General features: G+C 30.8%; 5 protein-coding genes across 5 annotated transcripts; 4 read left to right on the top strand and 1 right to left on the bottom strand.

Annotated features, from left to right (window-relative positions):
• The first annotated feature begins 745 nt into the window (after positions 1 to 745).
• On the top strand, positions 746 to 3,185 carry LOC130444029 (translocator protein-like). Its single transcript, XM_056778995.1, has 3 exons — positions 746 to 1,932; positions 2,486 to 2,580; positions 2,910 to 3,185. Exons 1-3 carry the CDS (start codon positions 1,707 to 1,709, stop codon positions 3,063 to 3,065), a joined length of 477 nt encoding a protein of 158 aa, XP_056634973.1. The 5' UTR covers positions 746 to 1,706; the 3' UTR covers positions 3,066 to 3,185.
• A 4,215-nt stretch (positions 3,186 to 7,400) lies between these two features.
• On the top strand, positions 7,401 to 9,126 carry LOC130443931 (translocator protein-like). The gene is made up of 3 exons (XM_056778831.1): positions 7,401 to 7,922; positions 8,418 to 8,512; positions 8,842 to 9,126. The coding sequence occupies exons 1-3, from the start codon at positions 7,697 to 7,699 to the stop codon at positions 9,022 to 9,024; spliced, it is 504 nt and encodes a 167-aa protein (XP_056634809.1). The 5' UTR covers positions 7,401 to 7,696; the 3' UTR covers positions 9,025 to 9,126.
• Positions 9,127 to 9,574: 448 nt separating this feature from the next.
• Positions 9,575 to 11,318, top strand: LOC130443969 (translocator protein-like). The gene is made up of 3 exons (XM_056778898.1): positions 9,575 to 10,106; positions 10,702 to 10,796; positions 11,024 to 11,318. Exons 1-3 carry the CDS (start codon positions 9,881 to 9,883, stop codon positions 11,204 to 11,206), a joined length of 504 nt encoding a protein of 167 aa, XP_056634876.1. The 5' UTR covers positions 9,575 to 9,880; the 3' UTR covers positions 11,207 to 11,318.
• A 305-nt stretch (positions 11,319 to 11,623) lies between these two features.
• On the top strand, positions 11,624 to 17,636 carry LOC130444026 (translocator protein-like). The gene is made up of 4 exons (XM_056778992.1): positions 11,624 to 13,034; positions 14,683 to 14,904; positions 15,422 to 15,516; positions 17,337 to 17,636. The coding sequence occupies exons 2-4, from the start codon at positions 14,685 to 14,687 to the stop codon at positions 17,577 to 17,579; spliced, it is 558 nt and encodes a 185-aa protein (XP_056634970.1). The 5' UTR covers positions 11,624 to 13,034; positions 14,683 to 14,684; the 3' UTR covers positions 17,580 to 17,636.
• A 1,174-nt stretch (positions 17,637 to 18,810) lies between these two features.
• On the bottom strand, positions 18,811 to 20,907 carry LOC130443859 (transcription factor BTF3 homolog 4). Its single transcript, XM_056778733.1, has 2 exons — positions 20,380 to 20,907; positions 18,811 to 19,143 (listed from the first exon to the last, which is right to left on the bottom strand). The coding sequence occupies exons 1-2, from the start codon at positions 20,747 to 20,749 to the stop codon at positions 19,019 to 19,021; spliced, it is 495 nt and encodes a 164-aa protein (XP_056634711.1). The 5' UTR covers positions 20,750 to 20,907; the 3' UTR covers positions 18,811 to 19,018.

The raw sequence follows: 20,907 nt of genomic DNA, 5'->3' as shown, positions 1-20,907 counted from the left end.
TTGTGAAAATCGTTGGATCTCCAAGGATAATACACTGATCCACCATTTTATTTCCAGAGATTATAAAATGATTACTAACTTATTTGAATATAGTGGTTATACAATAAATAAATAATTAAAAAGTGTTAAATCACCTACTCGCTATAATATCATCATTATACATTGCTGCAGTCGAAATAAAATTAACAGAGTATGCACCAAAACAGTTAAAATGCTGCCTGACGAATGGGTGGTTAAGCTGCTCAGATTTCTAGACATAGGTCAGTCAAAGGCAATGAAATTGTCAACAATCTTGTCAAACTTAGAGCCATTCAATCACAGAAAGGGCACGGTGGAACTCAGTAGCAGATTAAGAAACACCTAAAAGGCAAAAACTGAAAAAAGGGATCCAGTCATATGGCTGCAAATAAACCAAAGCTTCGTAGGTGAAACAAACCCCTTAGATTGAGCAGCTGAAGCATTGTAGCTAATGACGGGACACAAAGACATTGGTAGACCAAATCACAGTCGCAAGTCCTTTATCATAAATACAATACAGGCAAGTTAACTCAACAGGACTGTCAGGAAGCCAGCGATGCCCGGGAGATCTCTTTTCCTGGTTATAGCCAAGGCGAACGAGTTGTTTGCATAGGGGTTACCCATCCAAAGGTCTCCTCATTCTCGGTAAAAAGTAAATTATTCATACTATAGAGGCTAGGTTCAAATGTATCAATAATTACGTAAATTAGTAAGCACATCATAAAAACATTCATTACCTATTTATGAGAGATCAAAATATTATTTTTCATTTTTCATATTAGCTAACGTTTTGTCGCTATCCTCTCAAATTAATAAACATAGCAATTTGATTTTCGTCTGATTCTTCGTTCAAATCTGCAACTGTGAATAATGAAATGATAGTAACACACACAACTAATTTCTAGCTGTATATTCTACAAGAATTTATTGATATTTGTGTAGTTATAAACATAACTTTCCAATCGTTGGAATTTTAACTATTTGTCTGATCAGCTAACCTTATCAGTACTACTAAACACCAAGGTGTGTTAACAATAAGTTTATATTCGAATTTATCAATTGTATTATGATTTTCTTAATTCCTTATGTTCATTTTCATCTGCTGATTTGCTGGGGGCTTATTATGACAGACATGCAATCAATAAGTTAAAAAGTATTTAGTAAAGATACCAAGAAGCCACCATAGAGGTTCATTATCAAAAGATCGAGTTGATAAAAAAGGTAAGGCCTTGTCATTCTTTAGAGTATTTTAATAAAACTAGAAATAAGACCATCCATGAGATTTATTATTTATTATTTATTTACAAATGGTGCTTCATGTTAGAGAATCTCATCACTACTTTTATAGTTCACTGCACAATATTTTCGTCAGAATCACACATCACCAATGTCAACCATACTATCGATTCCTTAAAATTGCATTTTGTGTATTGTGCTAAATGTTTAAAAAAGATATGAATGAAGTTTTTGTGTAAATTTGATCATTTACAAAAATTGGACTTTACACCATAGCAGTAATTCCACCATTATTCATTTAAATTGTGAAATTACGTCATTTAATATTGACACAAATATATTGGGACCATAGAATACTTTACTTATCTCATGATTTGCTATATTTATTGAGTTTAGTAGATATAATTCATACCTGCGAATAAGTGAATTCAAACATACCTACTTTTTCAAAAATGATACAGCTAAATTGGCGTGCCCTTTTATTTATTATTTTACCAAACATTGGCGGTATCGCCGGCGCTTTTATTACAATAAGTAGTATTGAATCATGGTATGAGAATTTAATAAAACCAAACTGGAGACCTCCAAACTGGGCGTTTGGTCCTATTTGGACAATCTTGTATAGTGGAATGGGATACGCTTCATATTTGGTATACAGAGATGGAGGAGGCTTTAATGGTATGTTGTAAATTAAATATACACAGTACCTAAGGTTATATATATATTATCCCACTTAAAATTATTCACATTGAAATTCTGATTATGAAGAGATGATTTGATATATATTACAAATATAGTTTTTAAACATTCATACCAATATTTTAGGTCAAGTGTATAACAAAATAGGAAGTATCATATCAAAATTATATTTCATGTTGAAAAACAAAATAATATATACTTATAATTATTTGTAGTGTACTTTTTGGACACTAATCCAACTCGGGTCTGTGTAAAATATATTTAATCAACAGCATTGGTTTTAAATTAGACCAATTATTGGAAATTTCACAATTACTTTATGCACTCATTATTTTAGCAATATTTTCATGGTGTTAGTTCAATATAACAAGAAATCAATCTATAAGTAGTGTTTTATAACAATTCCAAATGTTTTTATATTCAAATTAACGAAAAGTGACGTATCACACTATTTTATGTTTTTTTTATTTTTTATAAAAATTTAGGAAAATTTTTTTGATGTACTTTTAAATTTACTAAAACTTATATTTAGGAGCAGCAAAGATCCCACTAATAGTTTATGGAACTAATCTAGCAGCTAATTGGGCTTGGACACCAATATTCTTTGGTAAAAAAGACCTACAACTGGTAAGGATTTACGTAGACCATGTTAATATACTTTTTAGTATCATCTGTCTTTGCTATTATCATTATAAATAACGGATAACAGAATTTTTGTTGGTATATTCAATCGATTCCTCAATTTTTTTAAGCTTAAATATATACTTTATAACTTAGTTTTATTTGAAGATGACAAAAATTAAAATTTTTAACAAAACTAAAACATATATTTTGACCTAATGAAAGTAAACTCAATTTTATTTACTCAATATGATTAGCAAAAACATCTGTGATATAAATTTATGAAAATTATAACCAAATGATATATATATATATATATTTTTTTTTCATTTAAGGCACTTATTGAACTGCAGCTTGTAAACGTTACTGCTATTGGTATGGTATATCTTTTCTATAAAATTAAACCAACTGCTGGTTACTTAATTGTACCATATTGTCTTTGGCTGGGTATTGCAACAGCTTTGAATTATTGCATTTGGAGGGATAACTGATCTGAAAGGAAACCAAATGTTCAATAATTTTTGATTTTAATTGTTTTTTAGACATCCTTAATCCATTTTACTTTATATTCATTAATATACAATTATTTTAATAAAAAGTTTAGTATATTCTCAGTGTCTTTCAGTTTAAATTTACCAATAATCTGTTTCACAGTTCTTTTATTAGGTTGTTGCCTAAATCAATATTTGGTAAAAGTCCAAGATCTACTAAGCGTTTTTGAAAAATTTTCAATATACGAGGGTTGCTACTTGAGTTTTGAGAAATGGCAACACTGATGTCAATATGTCAATTCTGACATTGCTATCATGAAGAAATCCTAGTTGACAACCGGCTGAGCTTACAAAAATATCGAATATACATATAGCACAAAAGGTAAAGCAGAAAATATCAAATATAGTAACTACGTGGATGAACCCAACAGCTGCAAAAGAGTGGTTATTTGCAGTACTCTCCACAATATGCTTTTGTATGGGACTCCAGTATGAAAAAAGGCTCTCTTGACTAGAAGAACTAATACAATACTGAGTCGATCCCAAAGGAACATATTTTTGCGGGTAGCATCAGCAACAACCTCGAGAGTTGCACTGAGAACATACACAACATAAGGAACTGTACTGAACTGAACCAGTGTGGACCAGGTCATGAGTGTATAGAATTAGTTCCATCGGATACAAAGAACAATATAGTGCAGAGAGGAATGGAGCATTTGTTGTTTGTTGTATTTGAGGTTATTTGAAGTGATTCAGGACGTGCAGTATTAACAATAATGGAAAACAATTTAGTACTTTTTGATATTTTACAATCGCCCGATAATGGCTGAACCGTCTCCCAGTTCAAGCAGTTTAGTGAGCTGGGTGAACTAATTCTCTTGCACTGCTATTAAGAACAGCAACCCTAGCGCTGATTCTGCTACAAAGAACGCTTTAGTGTACACTTCGTGAACTAGTTCTACCAGTTCAGCTACCAAGAACAAACTGCAGAAATGGATCCAGTCAAATAGCTACAAATAAACAAAAGCTTCGTAGGTCAAACAAACCCCTTAGATTGATCAGCTAAAGCACTGTAGCTAATGACAGGACACAAAAACTTTGGTAGACCAAATCACAGTCACAAGTCTTATATCATAAATACAATACAGGCAAGTTAACTCAACAGGACTGTCATTGGTAGAGAATAGAGGAGGAAAATATTATTCACCTCCTGTGGAACTACCAAGCTCTTATCAACACACGGAAGAAAATACTAGGATTTGACCTAGTACAAAAGCATTGTCTTGAAGCTAGCGATGCCCGGGGGATCTCTATTCCTGGTTGGGGCCAAGGCGAACAAAGTCACTGCATAGGGGTTACCCATCCAAAGGCCTCCTCATTCTCGGTAAAAAATAAACGCTGACTAGTATCTAATTGCTCATACTATAGAGGCTATATTCAAATGTATCAATAATTACGTAAATTAGTAAGCACATCATAAAAACATTCATTACCTATTTATGAGAGATCAAACTATTGTTTGGACTTTTTCATATTAGCTAACATTTTGTCGCTATCTTCTCAAATTAATAAATATAGCAATTTGATTTTCGTCTGATTATTCGTTCAAATTTGTAGTTGTGAATAATGAAATGAAAGTAACACACACAACTAATTTCTAGCTGTATATTCTACAAGAATTTATGGATATTTGTGTAGTTATAAACATAACATTCCAATCGTTGCTATTTTAACCATTTGTCTAATCAGCTAACCTCATCTGTACTACTAAACACCTAGGTGTGTTAACAATAAACTTATATTCGAATTTATCAATTTTATTATGATTTTCTTAGTTCCTTATGTTTATTTTCATCTGCTGGTTTGCTGGGGGTTTATTATGACAGACATGCAATCAATAAGTTAAAAAGTATTTAGTAACGATACCAAGAAGCCACCATAGAGGTTCATTATCAAAAGATCGAGTTGATAAAAAAGGTAAGGCCTTGTCATTCTTTAGAGTATTTTAAAAAAACTAGAAATAAGACCATCCATAAGATCGATATTTGCGTCATCAATTATGTAAGACGTCGATCGTCTACGAACTTTTATATTTACTAATAGCCATATCAAGGAATTTCCTCAGCTAATACCACCAATTATTGCGGAGGTCCTCAACAATGTAATGCACAAGCCCGTATTATGTTATAAAGAGCAGGTCTGTCCAGTTGAAAAGGTGCGCAGTAACTGCAAAAAAACTTTGTTTTTATAATATTTTCAATGTAGTAATTGAAATGAAAATATGTACGAAAAACTTCTTTTGCTAAATATTTAGAGACATGTGTTTACAAGAGCAGAATAGATTTTCAAGGCAGTGGAACATGTTTTTTACTAACAAAGTTAAACCATGGAAAAACATTGTTTGGTTGAACATAGTTTAAAATGAAAATTAATGGTTTCCAAGTTTGTAAAAATAATCAGAAATTCTTCAAGACGATGTATCTATGGCATGTAACTCAATTTGACTCACAAGAATCTCTTAGATATATTAAAAAAACAGCCAAAACCAAAAAAGATTTTTTCAAGTACCTAGTTTTGAATCAAAACATTTGGTTACACTAAGATGTTGTAGATGGAAGAGCTAAAAAGTTTACAAGATTTGAATCTGTGTTGTAGCGGCTAAAAAGGAACATCAATGTAGAAAAGTAAGACCGTACGAGCGTAAATTTCCCGTACCTCTTCGAAATCTATTTTTCAAGTATAATCTATTATGTAACAAACAGTTAATTATTTCGGAACTCCCAGAATAACCACAAAACAAGGTTCTAACGAAGCAAATACGTCTAATTTGAATTAAGTGGATTCATTGCCGTGAAAATTAAATAGAAAATTTATTCAATCTTCCTTAGCAGGCAATCTTCAATACATCATTTAGATATTGTAGGTAGAAGTGAGTAAATATTCTGTTTAATTGATTATAAACTACCACAAGAACTGGAATAGACCCAATATTAAATTATCTTTTTTGTCGCTGCAAATTCAAACAAATATTCTCAAATAAAATAATTCACAGAAAACTGTCTAGCTCGCTTTGATCAAAGTAAATAATAAATAGCAGGCAAACTAGACTAAATATACAAAATGCTAATGAATTTTAAGTTCTCATTAATCCACACTGTATATATTCAAATTATAATATTCTAATCCTCAATGGAAAGATGTGGATTTTGTCGATCGAGTACTCTGAAAACGCGTTTATACAAAAACATGCTAATTAATTACTTACACAAATATCATCTTAACGATTTGAACAATCTGTCATCGTCGTTTGCAAATCCGAAGCATTCAGGAATGTATCAGGTAAATAAAACCAGATTGGCTGGGGCGTTTCGAGGCTGTTGGGCTCGGGGAAAGATTAGCTCAAAGCTGAGCCCTTAATCTGTTTCTCTGTCGGTGCCGTCATACTGTCGTATATTGCTGGCATCGGTGGCAATACTTGAAATTCAAATTGACTTCGAGGGTGATGGTGCTTGAACGGCTTTGTCAAGTCCGTGGGATTCACAAGTTGAAATTGGTTATGAAAAATATGTTTTTTATATACATGTAGGTTGAATCTTTTTAGATATTTTGATGACGAAAGAGATATCAGTTTGAGTTGTAAAATTCGATATTGCTAGTAGTGAGAAAAATTACAAATGAATAGAATAAAAGTATGTAGATGATACAATTTTGCCATGCCTACGCTGGCATTATAAACAAGCTCTATCCGTTTTATATTCTCAATTTCCTTGTACTACCTACAAAAATTTGCCCTATGTGAATATATTCTTTTCGTTGTACGTTATTTTTCTTCCAAATCTCAAAAATACACAAGTAGTGTTTCGTAGAGAACCAGTCTCTTTGTCAAATCAACTAATGTTCTCAATAAATACAGCATCATAACCAAGAAACATATTCTATTATTTAAAATTAAACATTATTATTGACTATAATTTCATCTTTTAAATGTAATTAATTACATTTAAACCTAGTACGGATCTGCTAATCAAAGGCTTGTTTGTATATTTAAACCGAGTGTACAATGTACAATGTAGTACGGTGCACACTAGAACGCTTTTGAGCGCAAACATATACTCTTAATAGTAAAACTGCAACGGAGCTCTCACATCGTTTACTGTAGTATAAAAGAATAGAAAAGATCAAATACTAATTTGCGAAAATTTTCAATTTTTATTATATTTCTAAATTTCAAGAGCTTAGACGAACTCGATTTAAGCGCTTCATGTTAGAGAATCTCATCACTACTTTTATAGTTCACAGCACAATATTTTCGTTAGAATCACACATCACCAATGTCAATCATACTATCGATTCCTTAAAACTGCATTTTGTGTTTTGTGCTAAATGCTTAAAAACGATATGAATAAGTATTTGTGTAAATGTGATCATTTACAAAAGTTGGACTTTACACCGTAGCAGTAATTCCACCATTGTTCATTTAAATTGTGAAATTACGTCATTTAATATTGACACAAGTATATTGGGTCCATAGAGTACATTGATTATCTGCTGATTTGCTATATTTATTTAGTTTAGTAGATATAACTCATACGTGCGAATAAGTGAAATCAAACATACCTACTTTTTTAAAAATGATACAACTAAATTGGCCTGCCCTAGGATTTACTATTTTACCAAACATTGGTGGTATCGCCGGCGGTTTTATTACAAAAAGTAGTATCAAACCATGGTATGAGAATTTAAAAAAACCAAACTGGAGACCTCCAAACTGGGCGTTTGGTCCTGTTTGGACAACCTTGTATAGTGGAATGGGATACGCTTCATATTTGGTATACAGAGATGGAGGAGGCTTTAATGGTATGTTGTAAATTAAATATACACAGTACCTAAGGTTATGTATAATATAAATATTAATATTTTATGTTAAGTGTATAACAATATAGGAAGTATCATATCAAAATTATATTTCATGCTAAAAAATGGAATATAATATAATTATTTGTAGTGTACTGTTTGAACACTAATCCAACTCGAGTCTGTGTAAAATATATTTAATCAACAGCATTGGTTTTAAATTAGACCAATTATAAATTTCACAATCACTTTATGCATTCATTATTTTAGCAATATTTTCATGGTGTTAGTTCAATATAACAAGAAATCAATTGATAAGTAATGTTTTATCACAATCCCAAACGTTTTTATATTCAAATAAATGAAAAGTAGCCTATAACACTATTTTATTTTCTTTTATTATTCACAAGAATAATTTGAAAAAGTTTCATTAACTTTTTTTAATAAGTTTATCAAGTTTATTGATGTACTTTTGAATTCATTAAAACTTATATTTAGGAGCAGCAAAGCTACCACTAATAGTTTATGGAACTAATCTAGCAGCTAATTGGGCTTGGACACCAATATTCTTTGGTAAAAAAGACATACAACTGGTAAGGATTTACGTAGACCATGTTAATATACTTTTTAGTATCATCTGTCTTTGCTATTGTCATTATAATTAACAGATACCAGAATTTTTGTTGGTATATTCAATCGTTTCCTCGATTTTTTAAGCTAAAATATATACGTTATAACTTAGTTTTGTTTGAAGATGACAAAAATTTTTGACAGAACTTAAACATATATTTTGACCCAATGAAAGTAAATTCAATTTTATTTATTCCAGTTATATGTTATAAAATTAGATTAGCAATCTGTGATATGAATTTATGAAAATTATAACAAAATCAATGATATATATATTTTTTTTTAATTTAAGGCACTAATTGAAATGCAACTTGTGAACGGTACTGCTATTGGTATGGCATATCTTTTCCATAAAATTAACCCATCTGCTGGTTACTTAATTGTACCATATTGTCTTTGGCTGGGTATTGCAACAGCTTTGAATTATTGCATTTGGAGGGATAACAAACCAACACCTGAACTGAAAGGAAACTAAGTGTTTAATAATTTTTGGTTTTCATTGTATTTTTAGACATCGTTAATCCATTTTACTTTATATTCATTAATATACAATTATTTTAATAAAAAGTTTAATATATTCTCAGTGACTTTCAGTTTAAATTTACCAATGATTTGTTTCACAGTCCTTTTATAAGGTTGTTGCTTAACTCTATATTTGGTAAAATTGTAAAGTCTTCTAAGCGTTTTTGAAAAAATTTTAATATACTAGGGCTGCTACTTGAGTTTTGAGAAATGGCAACACTATGTGGTATAACAATAAACTGTAAAAAATAGAAAAGATCAAACACCAATTTGCGACAATTCTCAATTTTTATTTTGTTTTAAAAGTAATATTTCATTGGTATAACCGCAAAAGTTTTTTGGTTTATAGCAATATTTATTGTTTAAAAGCATTTTGTTGAGAAAATATTTCTAAATTTCAAGAGCTTAGACGAACTCTATTTAATCGCTTCATGTTAGAGAATCTCATCACTACTTTTATAATTCACAGCACAATATTTTCGTCAGAATCACACATCACCAATGTCAATGTCAATCATACTGTCGATTTCTTAAAACTATATTTCGTGTATTGTACAAAATGTTTAAAAAGGATATGAATAAGTATTTGGATAAATGTGATCATTTACAAAAATTGGACTTTACACCATAGCGGAAATTCCACTATTGTTTATTTAAATTGTGAAATTACGTCATTTAATATTGACACAAGTATATTGGGTCCATAGACTACGTTGCTTATCTCATGATTTGCTATATTTATTTAGTTTAGTAGATATAATTCATACGTGCAAATAAGTGAATTCAAACATACCTACTTTTTTTTAAAAATGATACAACTAAATTGGCCTGCCCTTGGATTTACTATTTTACCAAACATTGGCGGTATCGCCGGCGGTTTTTTTACAAAAAGTAGTATCAAACCATGGTTAGAGAATTTAAAGAGACCAAACTGGAGACCTCCAAACTGGGTGTTTGGTCCTGTTTGGACAACCTTGTATAGTGGAATGGGATACGCTTCATATTTGGTATACAGAGATGGAGAAGGTTTTAATGGTATGTTGTAAATTAAATATACACAGTACCTAAGGTTATATATATTATCCCACTTAAAATTATTCACATTGAGATTCTGATTATGAAGAGAAACTTTTTAAAAATAATTTTATATATATTACAATAATTCTTTTAATTTAAATATAATTTTTAAACATAAATATCAATATTTTAGATTAAGTGTATAACAAAATGGGAAGTATCATATCAAAATTATATTTCATGCTAAAAAGTGGAATATAATATACTTATAATTATTTGTAGTGTACTGTTTGAACACTAATCCAACTCGGGTCTGTGTAAAATATATTTAATCAACAGCATTGGTTTTAAATTAGACCAATTATTAATTTCACAATCACTTTATCCACTCATTATTTTAGCAATATTTTCATGGTGTTAGTTCAATATAACAAGAAATCTATCAATAAGTAATGTTTTATCACAATCCCAAATGTTTTTATATTCAAATAAATGAAAAGTGGTCTATAACACTATTATATTTTTCTTTTATTGGTCATAATGATACTTTTTTTGATTATGTTTGGAAAAAGTTTATTAATGTACTTTTAAATGTACTAAAACTTACATTTAGGAGCAGCGAAGCTACCACTAATAGTTTATGGAACTAATCTAGCAGCTAATTGGGCTTGGGCACCAATATTCTTTGGTAAAAAAGACCTACAACTGGTAAGGATTTACGTAGACCATGTTAATATACTTTTTAGTATCATCTGTCTTTGCTATTGTCATTATAAGATACCAGAATTTTTGTTGGTATATTCAATCGATTCCTCAATTTTTTAAGCTAAAATATATACATTATATATATATATATATATATATATATATATATATATATATATATATATATATATATATATATATATATATATATATAATTTTTTTAATTTAAGGCACTTATTGAAATGCAACTTATAAACGGTACTGCTATTGGTATGGCATATCTTTTCTATAAAATTAACCCAACTGCTGGTTACTTAATTGTACCATATTGTCTTTGGATGGGTATTGCAACAGCTTTGAATTATTGCCTTTGGAGGGATAACAAACCAACACCTGAACTGAAAGGAAACTAAGTGTTTAATAATTTTTTATTTTCATTGATTTTTTAGACACCCTTAATCCATTTTACTTTATATTCATTGATATACAATTATTTTAATAAAAAGTCTAGTATATTTTCATTGATTTTCAATTTAAATATACCAATGATTTGTTTCACAGACCTTTTATTAGGTTGTTGCCTAACTCAATATTTGGTAAAAGTTTACTAAAAGATCTACTAAGGGTTTTTGGAAAATTTTTAATATATGAGAGTTGCTACTTGAATTTTGAGAAATGGCAACACTGATGTCAATATGTCAAATCTGACATTGCTATCATAAAGGAATCCTATTTGACAACCAGATGAGCTTACAAAAACACATAGAATATGTAGCACAAAGGCAGATGAGAAAATATCAAATCTAGTAGGAACTAGAAGAACCAATACAATACTGAGTCGATCCCAAAGGAATATACTTTTGGGGGTAGCATCAGCATTCAGAACAACCTCGAGAGTTGCACTGAGAACATACACAACATAAGGAGAGCTAGAAAAAACTTAGGTTTGTTCTTGGTAGCTGCACTGGAACTGTACTGAACTGAACCAGTGCAATCCAGTTCATGAGTGTATAGAATTAGTTCGATCGGATACAAAGAACGATATAGTGCAGAGAGGAAAGGAGCATTTGTTGATTGTTGTATTTGAGGTTATTTGAAGTGATTCAAGCCTTGTAGTCTTAACAATTTAGTACTTTTTGATATTTTACAATCGTCCGATAATGAAGATCGTTTTCAGATTACACTTATGGAACTGCACTGGCTGAACTGACTTTGACCCAGTGCATGCAGTACAGTGAACTGTGTGAACTAGTCTCTTGCACTGCTATTAAGAACATCGACACTAGCGCTAGTTCTGCTACAAAGAACGCTTTAGTGTACACTTCCTTAACTAGTTCTGCCAGTGCAGCTACCAAGAACAAACTTTGTGTTGATGAATGTGGCGAAAAAGATGGGGAAACAAGACAACGAAAGCACAGTGGATAAAACGCTTAATAGGTGATAGCAGAGAATGGGTAGGTTACGAACATCGCACAACAGACTACTTCCTATGCTAATTTTCGTTGGACATGCGTTTCTTTTGAAGTCGACGGTTCATAACTTGAGATACTTTACTGACTAAGAACAAATTTCGGACTAGAAACAGAATCCTGACTTTCTGCTAGATTTGGAGGCTTTGGAACGGGCAATCTGGCACTATGTAGGATTGGTCTGTTGGCTGATGACTAGTTTGGGTATTGGACAGTGTGTTTGGACTTTATTGTGAAGCCTTTTGTTTGAATCAAACAAAAATAACTAACACTCACATGATCTCTTGATTCCGTCTAAATCATTGGTATACAAAAAGGCAAATGGTGACGCACAGGAAACTGAAAATAGTCTTCAGAGCACTTTTTAATTGATGGGGTAAATTTTGAACGCTGAGATGTGAAAGTTAATTATCCACACACATAACAACAACCGTCTGCGTTATTAGAACATGTTATAGGAATATTTTGAATGTAACGTACATAACTTAGTTAAATCAAAAAAAATAATTTTTTTGAATGAGGGTATATCAAAACAAATAAAAATCGTGTGATAAGAACAGTGTTTACCAGTGTTTAAATATTATCATGTGGGTTGTTTCTCTTTTTCCGTTACGTTGTGATTAATTTTTCGAGTAGAACGAATACACAATAGTTTATCAAGGTAATCGTTCTGAATAATTATCGAAAAAAGATTAAAATAAGTCGAACGTGCGGTATTGAGAAACCCCAGAACAAAGTTTGCTAATATGAAAAATTAAAGAAGTGGAACAAGGTAAGTAAATGTTTCGTAGCATCTTTAAGAACATTTGTTAAGAAAACTTGAATATTTCCTAAGATTTTTATTTGACATTTTGCTTTATTTGCATAATTAAGTATATGTGTTAATAAGTTTTGGGCCTGAATAGGAAACGATGGTTCACCTTATTTTACATTAGTTTTGAAATGTGTTTTATGGCTAGGTTTGATTAAATCTTGTTACCGAGGAACAATTATTGTATAGCTCCTTTATTTCGTATTAATAAGGGCGTTGACGTCCTGGTTCGTACGCTTTTGTCCTTGGCATTTTACAAATCATAATGAAGTGTCTGATTACTTAAGTACCAATTTGCATCTACCATCAATCAAACGCTTTAGGTTTTATAACCAGAGTTTTTTCCCGTCCTATAGTTTGCTTGATACACCACAAATAACCATACGATCGAATTTTATATTTTGAGGAACATCTATAGATAAAAATATAGTAACAATAATTATTGAATATTTAAATTTTTTATTCATCGATGTAACACCATTTTGCTTTAATTATTTCGATGCACAATTTTAGCATTCTCTGTAATAATTTCGAAAAATAATCTTCGTCTATTTGGTTCCATTTGTTTTTCAAGAAATTCCAAAGATGTGACGGCTAATCATTACTTTAAGTACATTCTTCCTTTCCAATTCTTCCAAATACTCTTTGCACAGCTTCTAGGTCTGCTTGAGATCATTATCATGCTGGAAGATAAATTTTCTGAGATTAGGTGCTGACCAGAACCTACTACATTTTCCTAATAATTTTTATAGCCTTCTTTCTTCAAAATCCCTTCAATTTTTACCAGGTCTCCAGTCGCACTTTCTCCAAAACATCCCCAAACTGCCCTGAGCCTTCGCCGTGATTTATAGTCAGGATTACACATGGATCGAACATTCATTCCTCCTTTGTCCTGCGTACGAACATTGTCTTCTTATATCCAAAAATCTCAAACTTTGACTTATCTCTCTTCATGCAACCAATGCAACCTCTTAATTTTACTTTGGCGGCTTAAAACAGGTTTCTTCACTGCCAGCTTTACTCAATCTCCTTTTCACTGTAGAAATACTCAAAGACCGATCCCTAGATTCATTGATGTGAGCTGCTATCTCAGGTCCCTTGAGTTTTTAATGAGAAATTGAAAAAATAAAAAATTATTTTAAAAATGCAAAATTGCAACAGTTTTATTGAAATAGTAGCTTATATAACCTCCAACTTTTGTTTTATTATTGTTTTTATAGTCTTTTATTCAAAAATTGACGAAACAAACGTTTACTGATCAATAAAACACATTAATCTTCAGCGATGGTGGTTGTTCGAGACCGCCCTGAACGTTTTCTATCGCTAAAGCTAAAGAACAAAGTTCTGAGTTGATTTTATTCTTATATTGATATTCATGATGAAGGTGATCTATAGATCAATATAAATAAGCAAATTGTCAGTGTAAAGATCATATTTTGATGAAGACTTAAAGAAAAGTCGAAACGTCAAAATTTATCTTTCTTTTAAAAACTATCAAAAAAAACTAATTTTAAAACAGAAAAGACCTAAAATCAAGAACATTTAGATGCATTAAACTAGCTATTGCAAAAAATGTAATGAACATCCCTTTACTTACTGATTTATTTAGAAATGGAAATTGATTGGACTGCTGTTACTTTTATGGCAACACCCTTCATTGGAGGTATTTATGGAGGAATAGTTACTAAAAGAAATTTATCATGGTATGAAGAACTAAAAAGACCGCCATTCACGCCACCAAATTGGGCTTTCAATCCTATTTGGACCACACTGTATAGTAGTATGGGGTATGCTTCCTATATAGTTTACAAAGATGGTGGTGGGTTTAGCGGTAGGTTTTTCGTATATAATTTATGTATCATTAACTAAAAATAAGATACTTTATTTAATTTAATGAATTCATATTTTTTCTACTATGGTTGCGTAAATATGAATAGATAAAGAGATGACTCATTGCTGTTTGTTGATGAGTTTCAGATTTAGGTTACTTTTGTTGCTACTAGGAAACGAGTTATTTATTGAACAATGTGTAATCGTCTATCTGGAAACGCACAATATAATTTTTAATTTTAAAATATAGCTAATTAATAAACAATATTCATACTAGCGTTGGGTCAATGACTATCTAAAAATAGAATTAAAATGGTTCAAATAAATGGTCGGTTACACAAATTTCACAATAGACACAAAGAAACTAAAAACTTTTGGAATTGATTATTTGTAACCAATCTTTTAAACTTTAAAAAATAATATATGGTTGCAATATTGACATATTAACGTCAAAACTTCTACGCTTTTATTATATAATCATAATAAATTATGTCCATAAAACACTTTTTCAAATATAGGAACTGCAAAATGGCCTTTAATTATATACGGCAGCAATGTTCTGGCAAACTGGACATGGACAACTATATTCTTTGAAAAGAAAAATATGAAAATGGTAATATATAAGTATTAATAACTTATAATTTTGAAACCTATGGATGTGAAGACTACAAGGTGTGTTCTTCCCGATGGCTCATTTTCGACTCGTTTTGTGCATCCCTCAACAGCCAATGTGAACGCTCCCAAATTGGCGCGTCGTTTTGGGAGTGAATTCTCATTGGCTGCTTCCTAGCTGGTGCGCTATAGCACACCTCGTAGTCTTTACATCATGGATTTGAATATGCTAGACTAGCAACGTTGTCAAATTGTTAAAATACTGTGTAAGTTTTAATCAAAAGATTTGGAGGTTACCAGGGATGTTACAACAACAATCACTAAGATGTTCTCGAATCGTCAGAAAAGTTGACGCTTGCGCAGAACGCATGCTTGTATAGGTTATATTTTGAATATTAACGTGGTTTGTTTTTGGTTCTTACCCCTTTTTGACGTGTTGTGTAATGAATGTATTAAATTTCTTTGCATTTATGATTTGTGGGCTTTAAAATCATAGAGACATAGCAATAGAGTAGGCATACTTATAGGTGGAGGCGAATTGTGAATGTAAAGACATCTTTTACGTACTTTTATCTCTTTTTCGATGCGTACTACGCATGCGTGATTCTGATTTAACAGTAAAAGTATGTGTCTAATCTCTATAGTTGTTAGTTGTAAATTAATATCATTTACCCAATATAAATAATGCTGCAACTTATATAAATTTCGAAACATTTGTTATTAAATCCGTCTATATACTGTATTCCCTCTGGATAAAGATAGCAATAGTTAAATAATCCTAGTTCTTCTCAAAGTCAGACAATTCTACTTGCGTGCGTACCTTTAACATGTCTACTCTATAACATTAGCTTTGTTCACAGATCAAAATCTGAAGCCGCGCATGCGATCGGTCCCTAAACTAATTCAGAAATTGACCCCAAAGCTATTGTTTGTTTAAAATATACAAATTTTAAACAAATAAAAAATTAGTTTCTATTACTTATTCATGATTAATTAAAAATCTTAAATTGGTTCAGAACTGCTTCTTGGAACAAATCTGTAGTATTTTTATAAAATTCCTACATACAAGGTTCTAAAATAATGTCAAATCCGTAGAGATCATAGATTTCTTCTTGGTAGTGCACTGGAACTGGACCAGTGCAGATTATTTCATGAGTGTATAGAATTAGTTTGATCGGATACAAAGAACGATATAGTGCAGAGAGAAATGGAGCATTTGTTGATTGTTGTATTTGAGGTTATTTGATGTGATTCAGTATTATTAACAATAATGGAAAACTAGTACTTTTTGATATTTTACATGATGTAGTTCCATCGTTTCCAGATTACACTTATTGCATTGTCTTGTAGTGCACTGGCTGAACTGACTCCTCTTGACCCAGTGCAAGCAGTACAGTGAACTGGGTGAACTAGTTCTCTTGCACTGCTACTAAGAACAGCGACACTAGCGCTGGTCTTGTTAAAAAGAACGCTTTAGTCTACACTTCCTGAACTAGTTCTGTCAGTGCAGCTACCAGGAACAAACCTCATATTAAAGATAGAGAGAGCGGAATTGTACTATTGAAATAGAAAGGGTATCGAGTAGTACACCGATATTCTTTCTCTATTTCTATCAGCAGTTCGGCCCCATTTGAATAAGTTCCCATCCCTCTCTCTCTATCTTTAATATTAACTCTATGGATCTGTCCAGAATTTTTTGTTGCAACTAACGATTTCTGAAACGTGTAGCTAGTCCTAATAACCTGATTCGCTTTAGTTTTAATATATTTATAAGAAAAATTATAGTTTTATTTAAAAACATGTCTTTTCGTCCTTTTTTAGGCGTTTTATGAATTACAATTCATAAATGCAACGGCATTAACAATGAGTTACCTCTTCTACCGAATTAACCACAAAGCTGGTTTACTAATTCTACCATATATCGGATGGTTGGCAGTGTCAACCGCATTAACATATTCGTTCTGGCAAGAAAATCAAGCCAATGAAAAAAAATTAGAGGATATGGAAAAAACTACTCCTAAGAACAACTCGCCTAACTCTGATAAATCTCAAATTGAACTATAAATATTCATGTCGTACAAATTATATTTTAAATTTATTACCAAAATAAAAAATTTAAAATGCGTTTTATTTATATATATATATATATATATATATATATATATATATAATTTTGTCTAGTTTAAACAAAAAGGTTTTGTTGCATTTAATAAGCATTCAATTCAGATTTCCTTGCAGATTTCACAAAGTGGTAGATTGGTTTATGAGGAAAGTACAGGTAGAAAACTTATCAAGATGTTTATTGATTTGATTAAAAATTTAAAGATAATCATTAGAAATTTGGGAATACATTTTGTCATTTAAAACATAACCTAACCCCCAAACTTAGGGGGAAAAATGTGGGTTGAGATTTTTATAACTTCAATTATGATATATAACATTGTAAAAAATATCGATTGAAATGTTACGTAATACGATTGAGGCTCGATCCACACTGCAACAGAATGGTAGGTCATGCACAACATTTCAACCAACCGCAAAAATACTGAAATTATTCAATGTCAATATGATGATCAGAATATGAAGAAAATGATTTGTTACTTGAAGTTTTCGATAATTTAAGAATAAAGAATTTTAAAAAATGATGTCGCCGAATGATTACTTTTTGATATTTTGCTAATCCTAATCGTTCAATGATGATGTAGTGACTCCATGACCCAGTGCAAGCAGTACAGTGAACTAGTTCTCCTGCACTGCTACTAAGAACAGCGACACGAACGCTTGTTCTGCTGCAAAGAACACTTTAGTATACACTTCATGAACTAGTTCAGCCAGTGCAGCTACCAAGAACAAACCTCGAGTTAATATGGACAGTTACTTACCTGACTGATTTCACAATTACATAAATTATTCACATTCAATTCAATCTTCATATCAAAATCATTAAAATTTTAAATGTGGTTATGCCATAATCCACCTTCATTTATAAATCTTTTATTCTAACATATTGTATTAGTTCTCATGTAATTTCAGTAAATATTATTTCAGAATTAATAATTACAAAAAAAGATTGATTCCAAGAAAATGGTACAAAAGCCCCCCTTTGGGAAAAATCTAAATATTTTGGACAACTATGGCAGAGTCATGCACAAAATATCTTTTGAGATATAGGTGCAGAGCAGCTGAAAAGCCGAAATAACTCTGAAAAAATTTGCAAGATTGTTTTGAATCCAAATTTTCTACCTGCATAAGAGTTTACAATATTACTTTAGTGAAATAATTTAAAGCAACACCATATTAGAATATTTATGTATTTCCTATGAAATATTCTATACATATGCCCAAATGTCAACAAAAATTGTTGGGTTAGTTTCAATGATTCAACACATAAATATCAAAAAACATGCTTTATCTCTGCAATGTAAAAACTAAAAATCGAGACCAAGAAAACAATGCCGAAACGGTTTCTTTACTAACAAATAAACACACTTCTCGATCAATTTTTAGTTTTCTTTGGGTTTTTCTTCTCCTTCTTTCTTCGTCACTTCTGCTTTTGATGCTTCGTCAAAATTTTCTACTAAATCTGGCACATCTTCCTCATCTTCAGGAACTATTTTACCAACACCACCTAACAATAAAGATAATATTGGAATTTGTTTTCAATATTTTATTTATAAAAAAAATTAATAAATATAATGAACTTTTAGAGAGTTAAAGAAATGAATCTATACCAGAAAATATATTTAGTAATGTAGAGTACTTCACTATTCTGATGAAATTATTTTATATTGCTCATTCTCACATATTATATCTTTATGATACTTGTTTCATAAGGATTATGAGATTATAACTGTCACATCACAGGGGAGTGAATATACTATTTGAATTGATTGGCATGCTGTCACCCTAGGCAATGTTCAATGCATCACCATTTCCAATAAAATTGATGTCTCTAATTTTGATCCAATATTATCATTTCAAAATAACTTTATTTTATTGATGTATAATTTTTAAATATTATTAATACAAGCTACTTAAGATTTGAGATAATCAAAAAAAGCAAATATTAATAATTATTATTTTTCAAAATATTCTCTTTTAAGGTCAATACACTTTTGCATTTCAATAATTTTGCTGCCCTTCAAATTATGCCGCCCTTGACCTCAGCGTAAATCCATCACTGTTCATTGGTATTGTGTGATTATAATTTCATTTTGCCATTTCATGCTCCAAAAAAAAAGGTTTTAAAGTGTTGTTTACCCAAGTATAAAATTACTTCAAAAACCCACAAAAACCTATTTTTATATAATCCTATCAATGTTAACAGCGTTGGATTAAGAAGTAGTGGGGCCTGGGGATAAACTGGTGGCCCTCTTCAAAATCAAAATAAAAAAACACAAAAGGAAATCAAAATCAGCAAGATAAACAGTATTCAAAACATTTATATTAATAGTCAAATAGACTTCTTTTAAATTGTTTCACTAGGTAACATTCAATACTGATAGTTGATGTGTATGTTATATATAAAGTTAATAGTACATTCAATATTATTAAAAGGATAAAAATTTTATTGTTTTCTACTTAGTACATCATTATTTGGCCATAGCGCCCAATATTATTACAGAGATAATGAAGAGTTCAAAGGTTGGCAAGAAATTTGCTTAAAATTAATATTAATTTTAAAACCCCATAAGTTTTTGTAGAATATTACTATGTAATATGAATTACCATGATATAAGTGATTTATTTTCAACACAAATTCACAAGAATACTTAATAGAACATGTTTAACTGATAAAAATAAAAAACTTCATTACCATGAGGAAAAATGTGACATGAATATTATACACTAAAATGAATCTTACCCGCATTAGCAACTGTATTCGCTAGTCTCTTGAGTTGAGTGATGCCTTCTGGCCCCAACTGACTCAATATACCAGGTAGCATATCTGTGATCTGTTTATTTTCCCCATGTCCAGTAATAGCGAAAGTATTTGCAGCTAATGAAGCTTGCGTCTTGGGATTATTAAAATGTATCACTGTACCATCTTCTTTAATCATATTCACTTCTTCGATGCCTGGAATTGTATTTACTGAAAGCTTTTTGAGCGACGACTGTAATTTCTTATCGTCAGTAGCTTGTGTAGAATGTACCACCTTCTTCTTACGCCTTGGAGTACCCTTTCCACCAATACGTACTTGTGATTGTAGTTTTTTCAACTTTTCAGTATTCATTTTGGATGTATTTTAGAACTTCTATTGGTTATGAATCAACGTTCTAGTTTTATTATTAATTTAATACCTTATCTAAAATTTGTTAACAAAGCACATGTACACCGTTTTTAACCGGTGAAGTTGAAAAGAAAATGGTTGAAGGGATACTTCCTTATGTC

This window comes from Diorhabda sublineata, chromosome 5 (assembly GCF_026230105.1).
Source record: "Diorhabda sublineata isolate icDioSubl1.1 chromosome 5, icDioSubl1.1, whole genome shotgun sequence".
Taxonomy (NCBI): Eukaryota; Metazoa; Arthropoda; class Insecta; order Coleoptera; family Chrysomelidae; genus Diorhabda; species Diorhabda sublineata.
Note: the sequence above shows the minus strand (reverse complement) of the source record. Positions and strands in the feature narration are given on the sequence as shown.

What these genes read in the sequence shown, in the direction of transcription:
- LOC130444029 (XM_056778995.1), top strand. Translation starts at nt 1,707, where the DNA reads ATGATACAGCTAAATTGGCGTGCCCTTTTATTTATTATTTTACCAAAC. An exon ending in AGATGGAGGAGGCTTTAATG is followed by an intron (nt 1,933 to 2,485) that starts GTATGTTGTAAA and finishes ACTTATATTTAG; the next exon opens with GAGCAGCAAAGATCCCACTA. An exon ending in GTAAAAAAGACCTACAACTG is followed by an intron (nt 2,581 to 2,909) that starts GTAAGGATTTAC and finishes TTTTCATTTAAG; the next exon opens with GCACTTATTGAACTGCAGCT.
- LOC130443931 (XM_056778831.1), top strand. Translation starts at nt 7,697, where the DNA reads ATGATACAACTAAATTGGCCTGCCCTAGGATTTACTATTTTACCAAAC. An exon ending in AGATGGAGGAGGCTTTAATG is followed by an intron (nt 7,923 to 8,417) that starts GTATGTTGTAAA and finishes ACTTATATTTAG; the next exon opens with GAGCAGCAAAGCTACCACTA. An exon ending in GTAAAAAAGACATACAACTG is followed by an intron (nt 8,513 to 8,841) that starts GTAAGGATTTAC and finishes TTTTAATTTAAG; the next exon opens with GCACTAATTGAAATGCAACT.
- LOC130443969 (XM_056778898.1), top strand. Translation starts at nt 9,881, where the DNA reads ATGATACAACTAAATTGGCCTGCCCTTGGATTTACTATTTTACCAAAC. An exon ending in AGATGGAGAAGGTTTTAATG is followed by an intron (nt 10,107 to 10,701) that starts GTATGTTGTAAA and finishes ACTTACATTTAG; the next exon opens with GAGCAGCGAAGCTACCACTA. An exon ending in GTAAAAAAGACCTACAACTG is followed by an intron (nt 10,797 to 11,023) that starts GTAAGGATTTAC and finishes TTTTAATTTAAG; the next exon opens with GCACTTATTGAAATGCAACT.
- LOC130444026 (XM_056778992.1), top strand. Translation starts at nt 14,685, where the DNA reads ATGGAAATTGATTGGACTGCTGTTACTTTTATGGCAACACCCTTCATT. An exon ending in AGATGGTGGTGGGTTTAGCG is followed by an intron (nt 14,905 to 15,421) that starts GTAGGTTTTTCG and finishes TTTCAAATATAG; the next exon opens with GAACTGCAAAATGGCCTTTA. An exon ending in AAAAGAAAAATATGAAAATG is followed by an intron (nt 15,517 to 17,336) that starts GTAATATATAAG and finishes GTCCTTTTTTAG; the next exon opens with GCGTTTTATGAATTACAATT.
- LOC130443859 (XM_056778733.1), bottom strand. Translation starts at nt 20,749, where the DNA reads ATGAATACTGAAAAGTTGAAAAAACTACAATCACAAGTACGTATTGGT. An exon ending in GAATACAGTTGCTAATGCGG is followed by an intron (nt 19,144 to 20,379) that starts GTAAGATTCATT and finishes CTTTATTGTTAG; the next exon opens with GTGGTGTTGGTAAAATAGTT.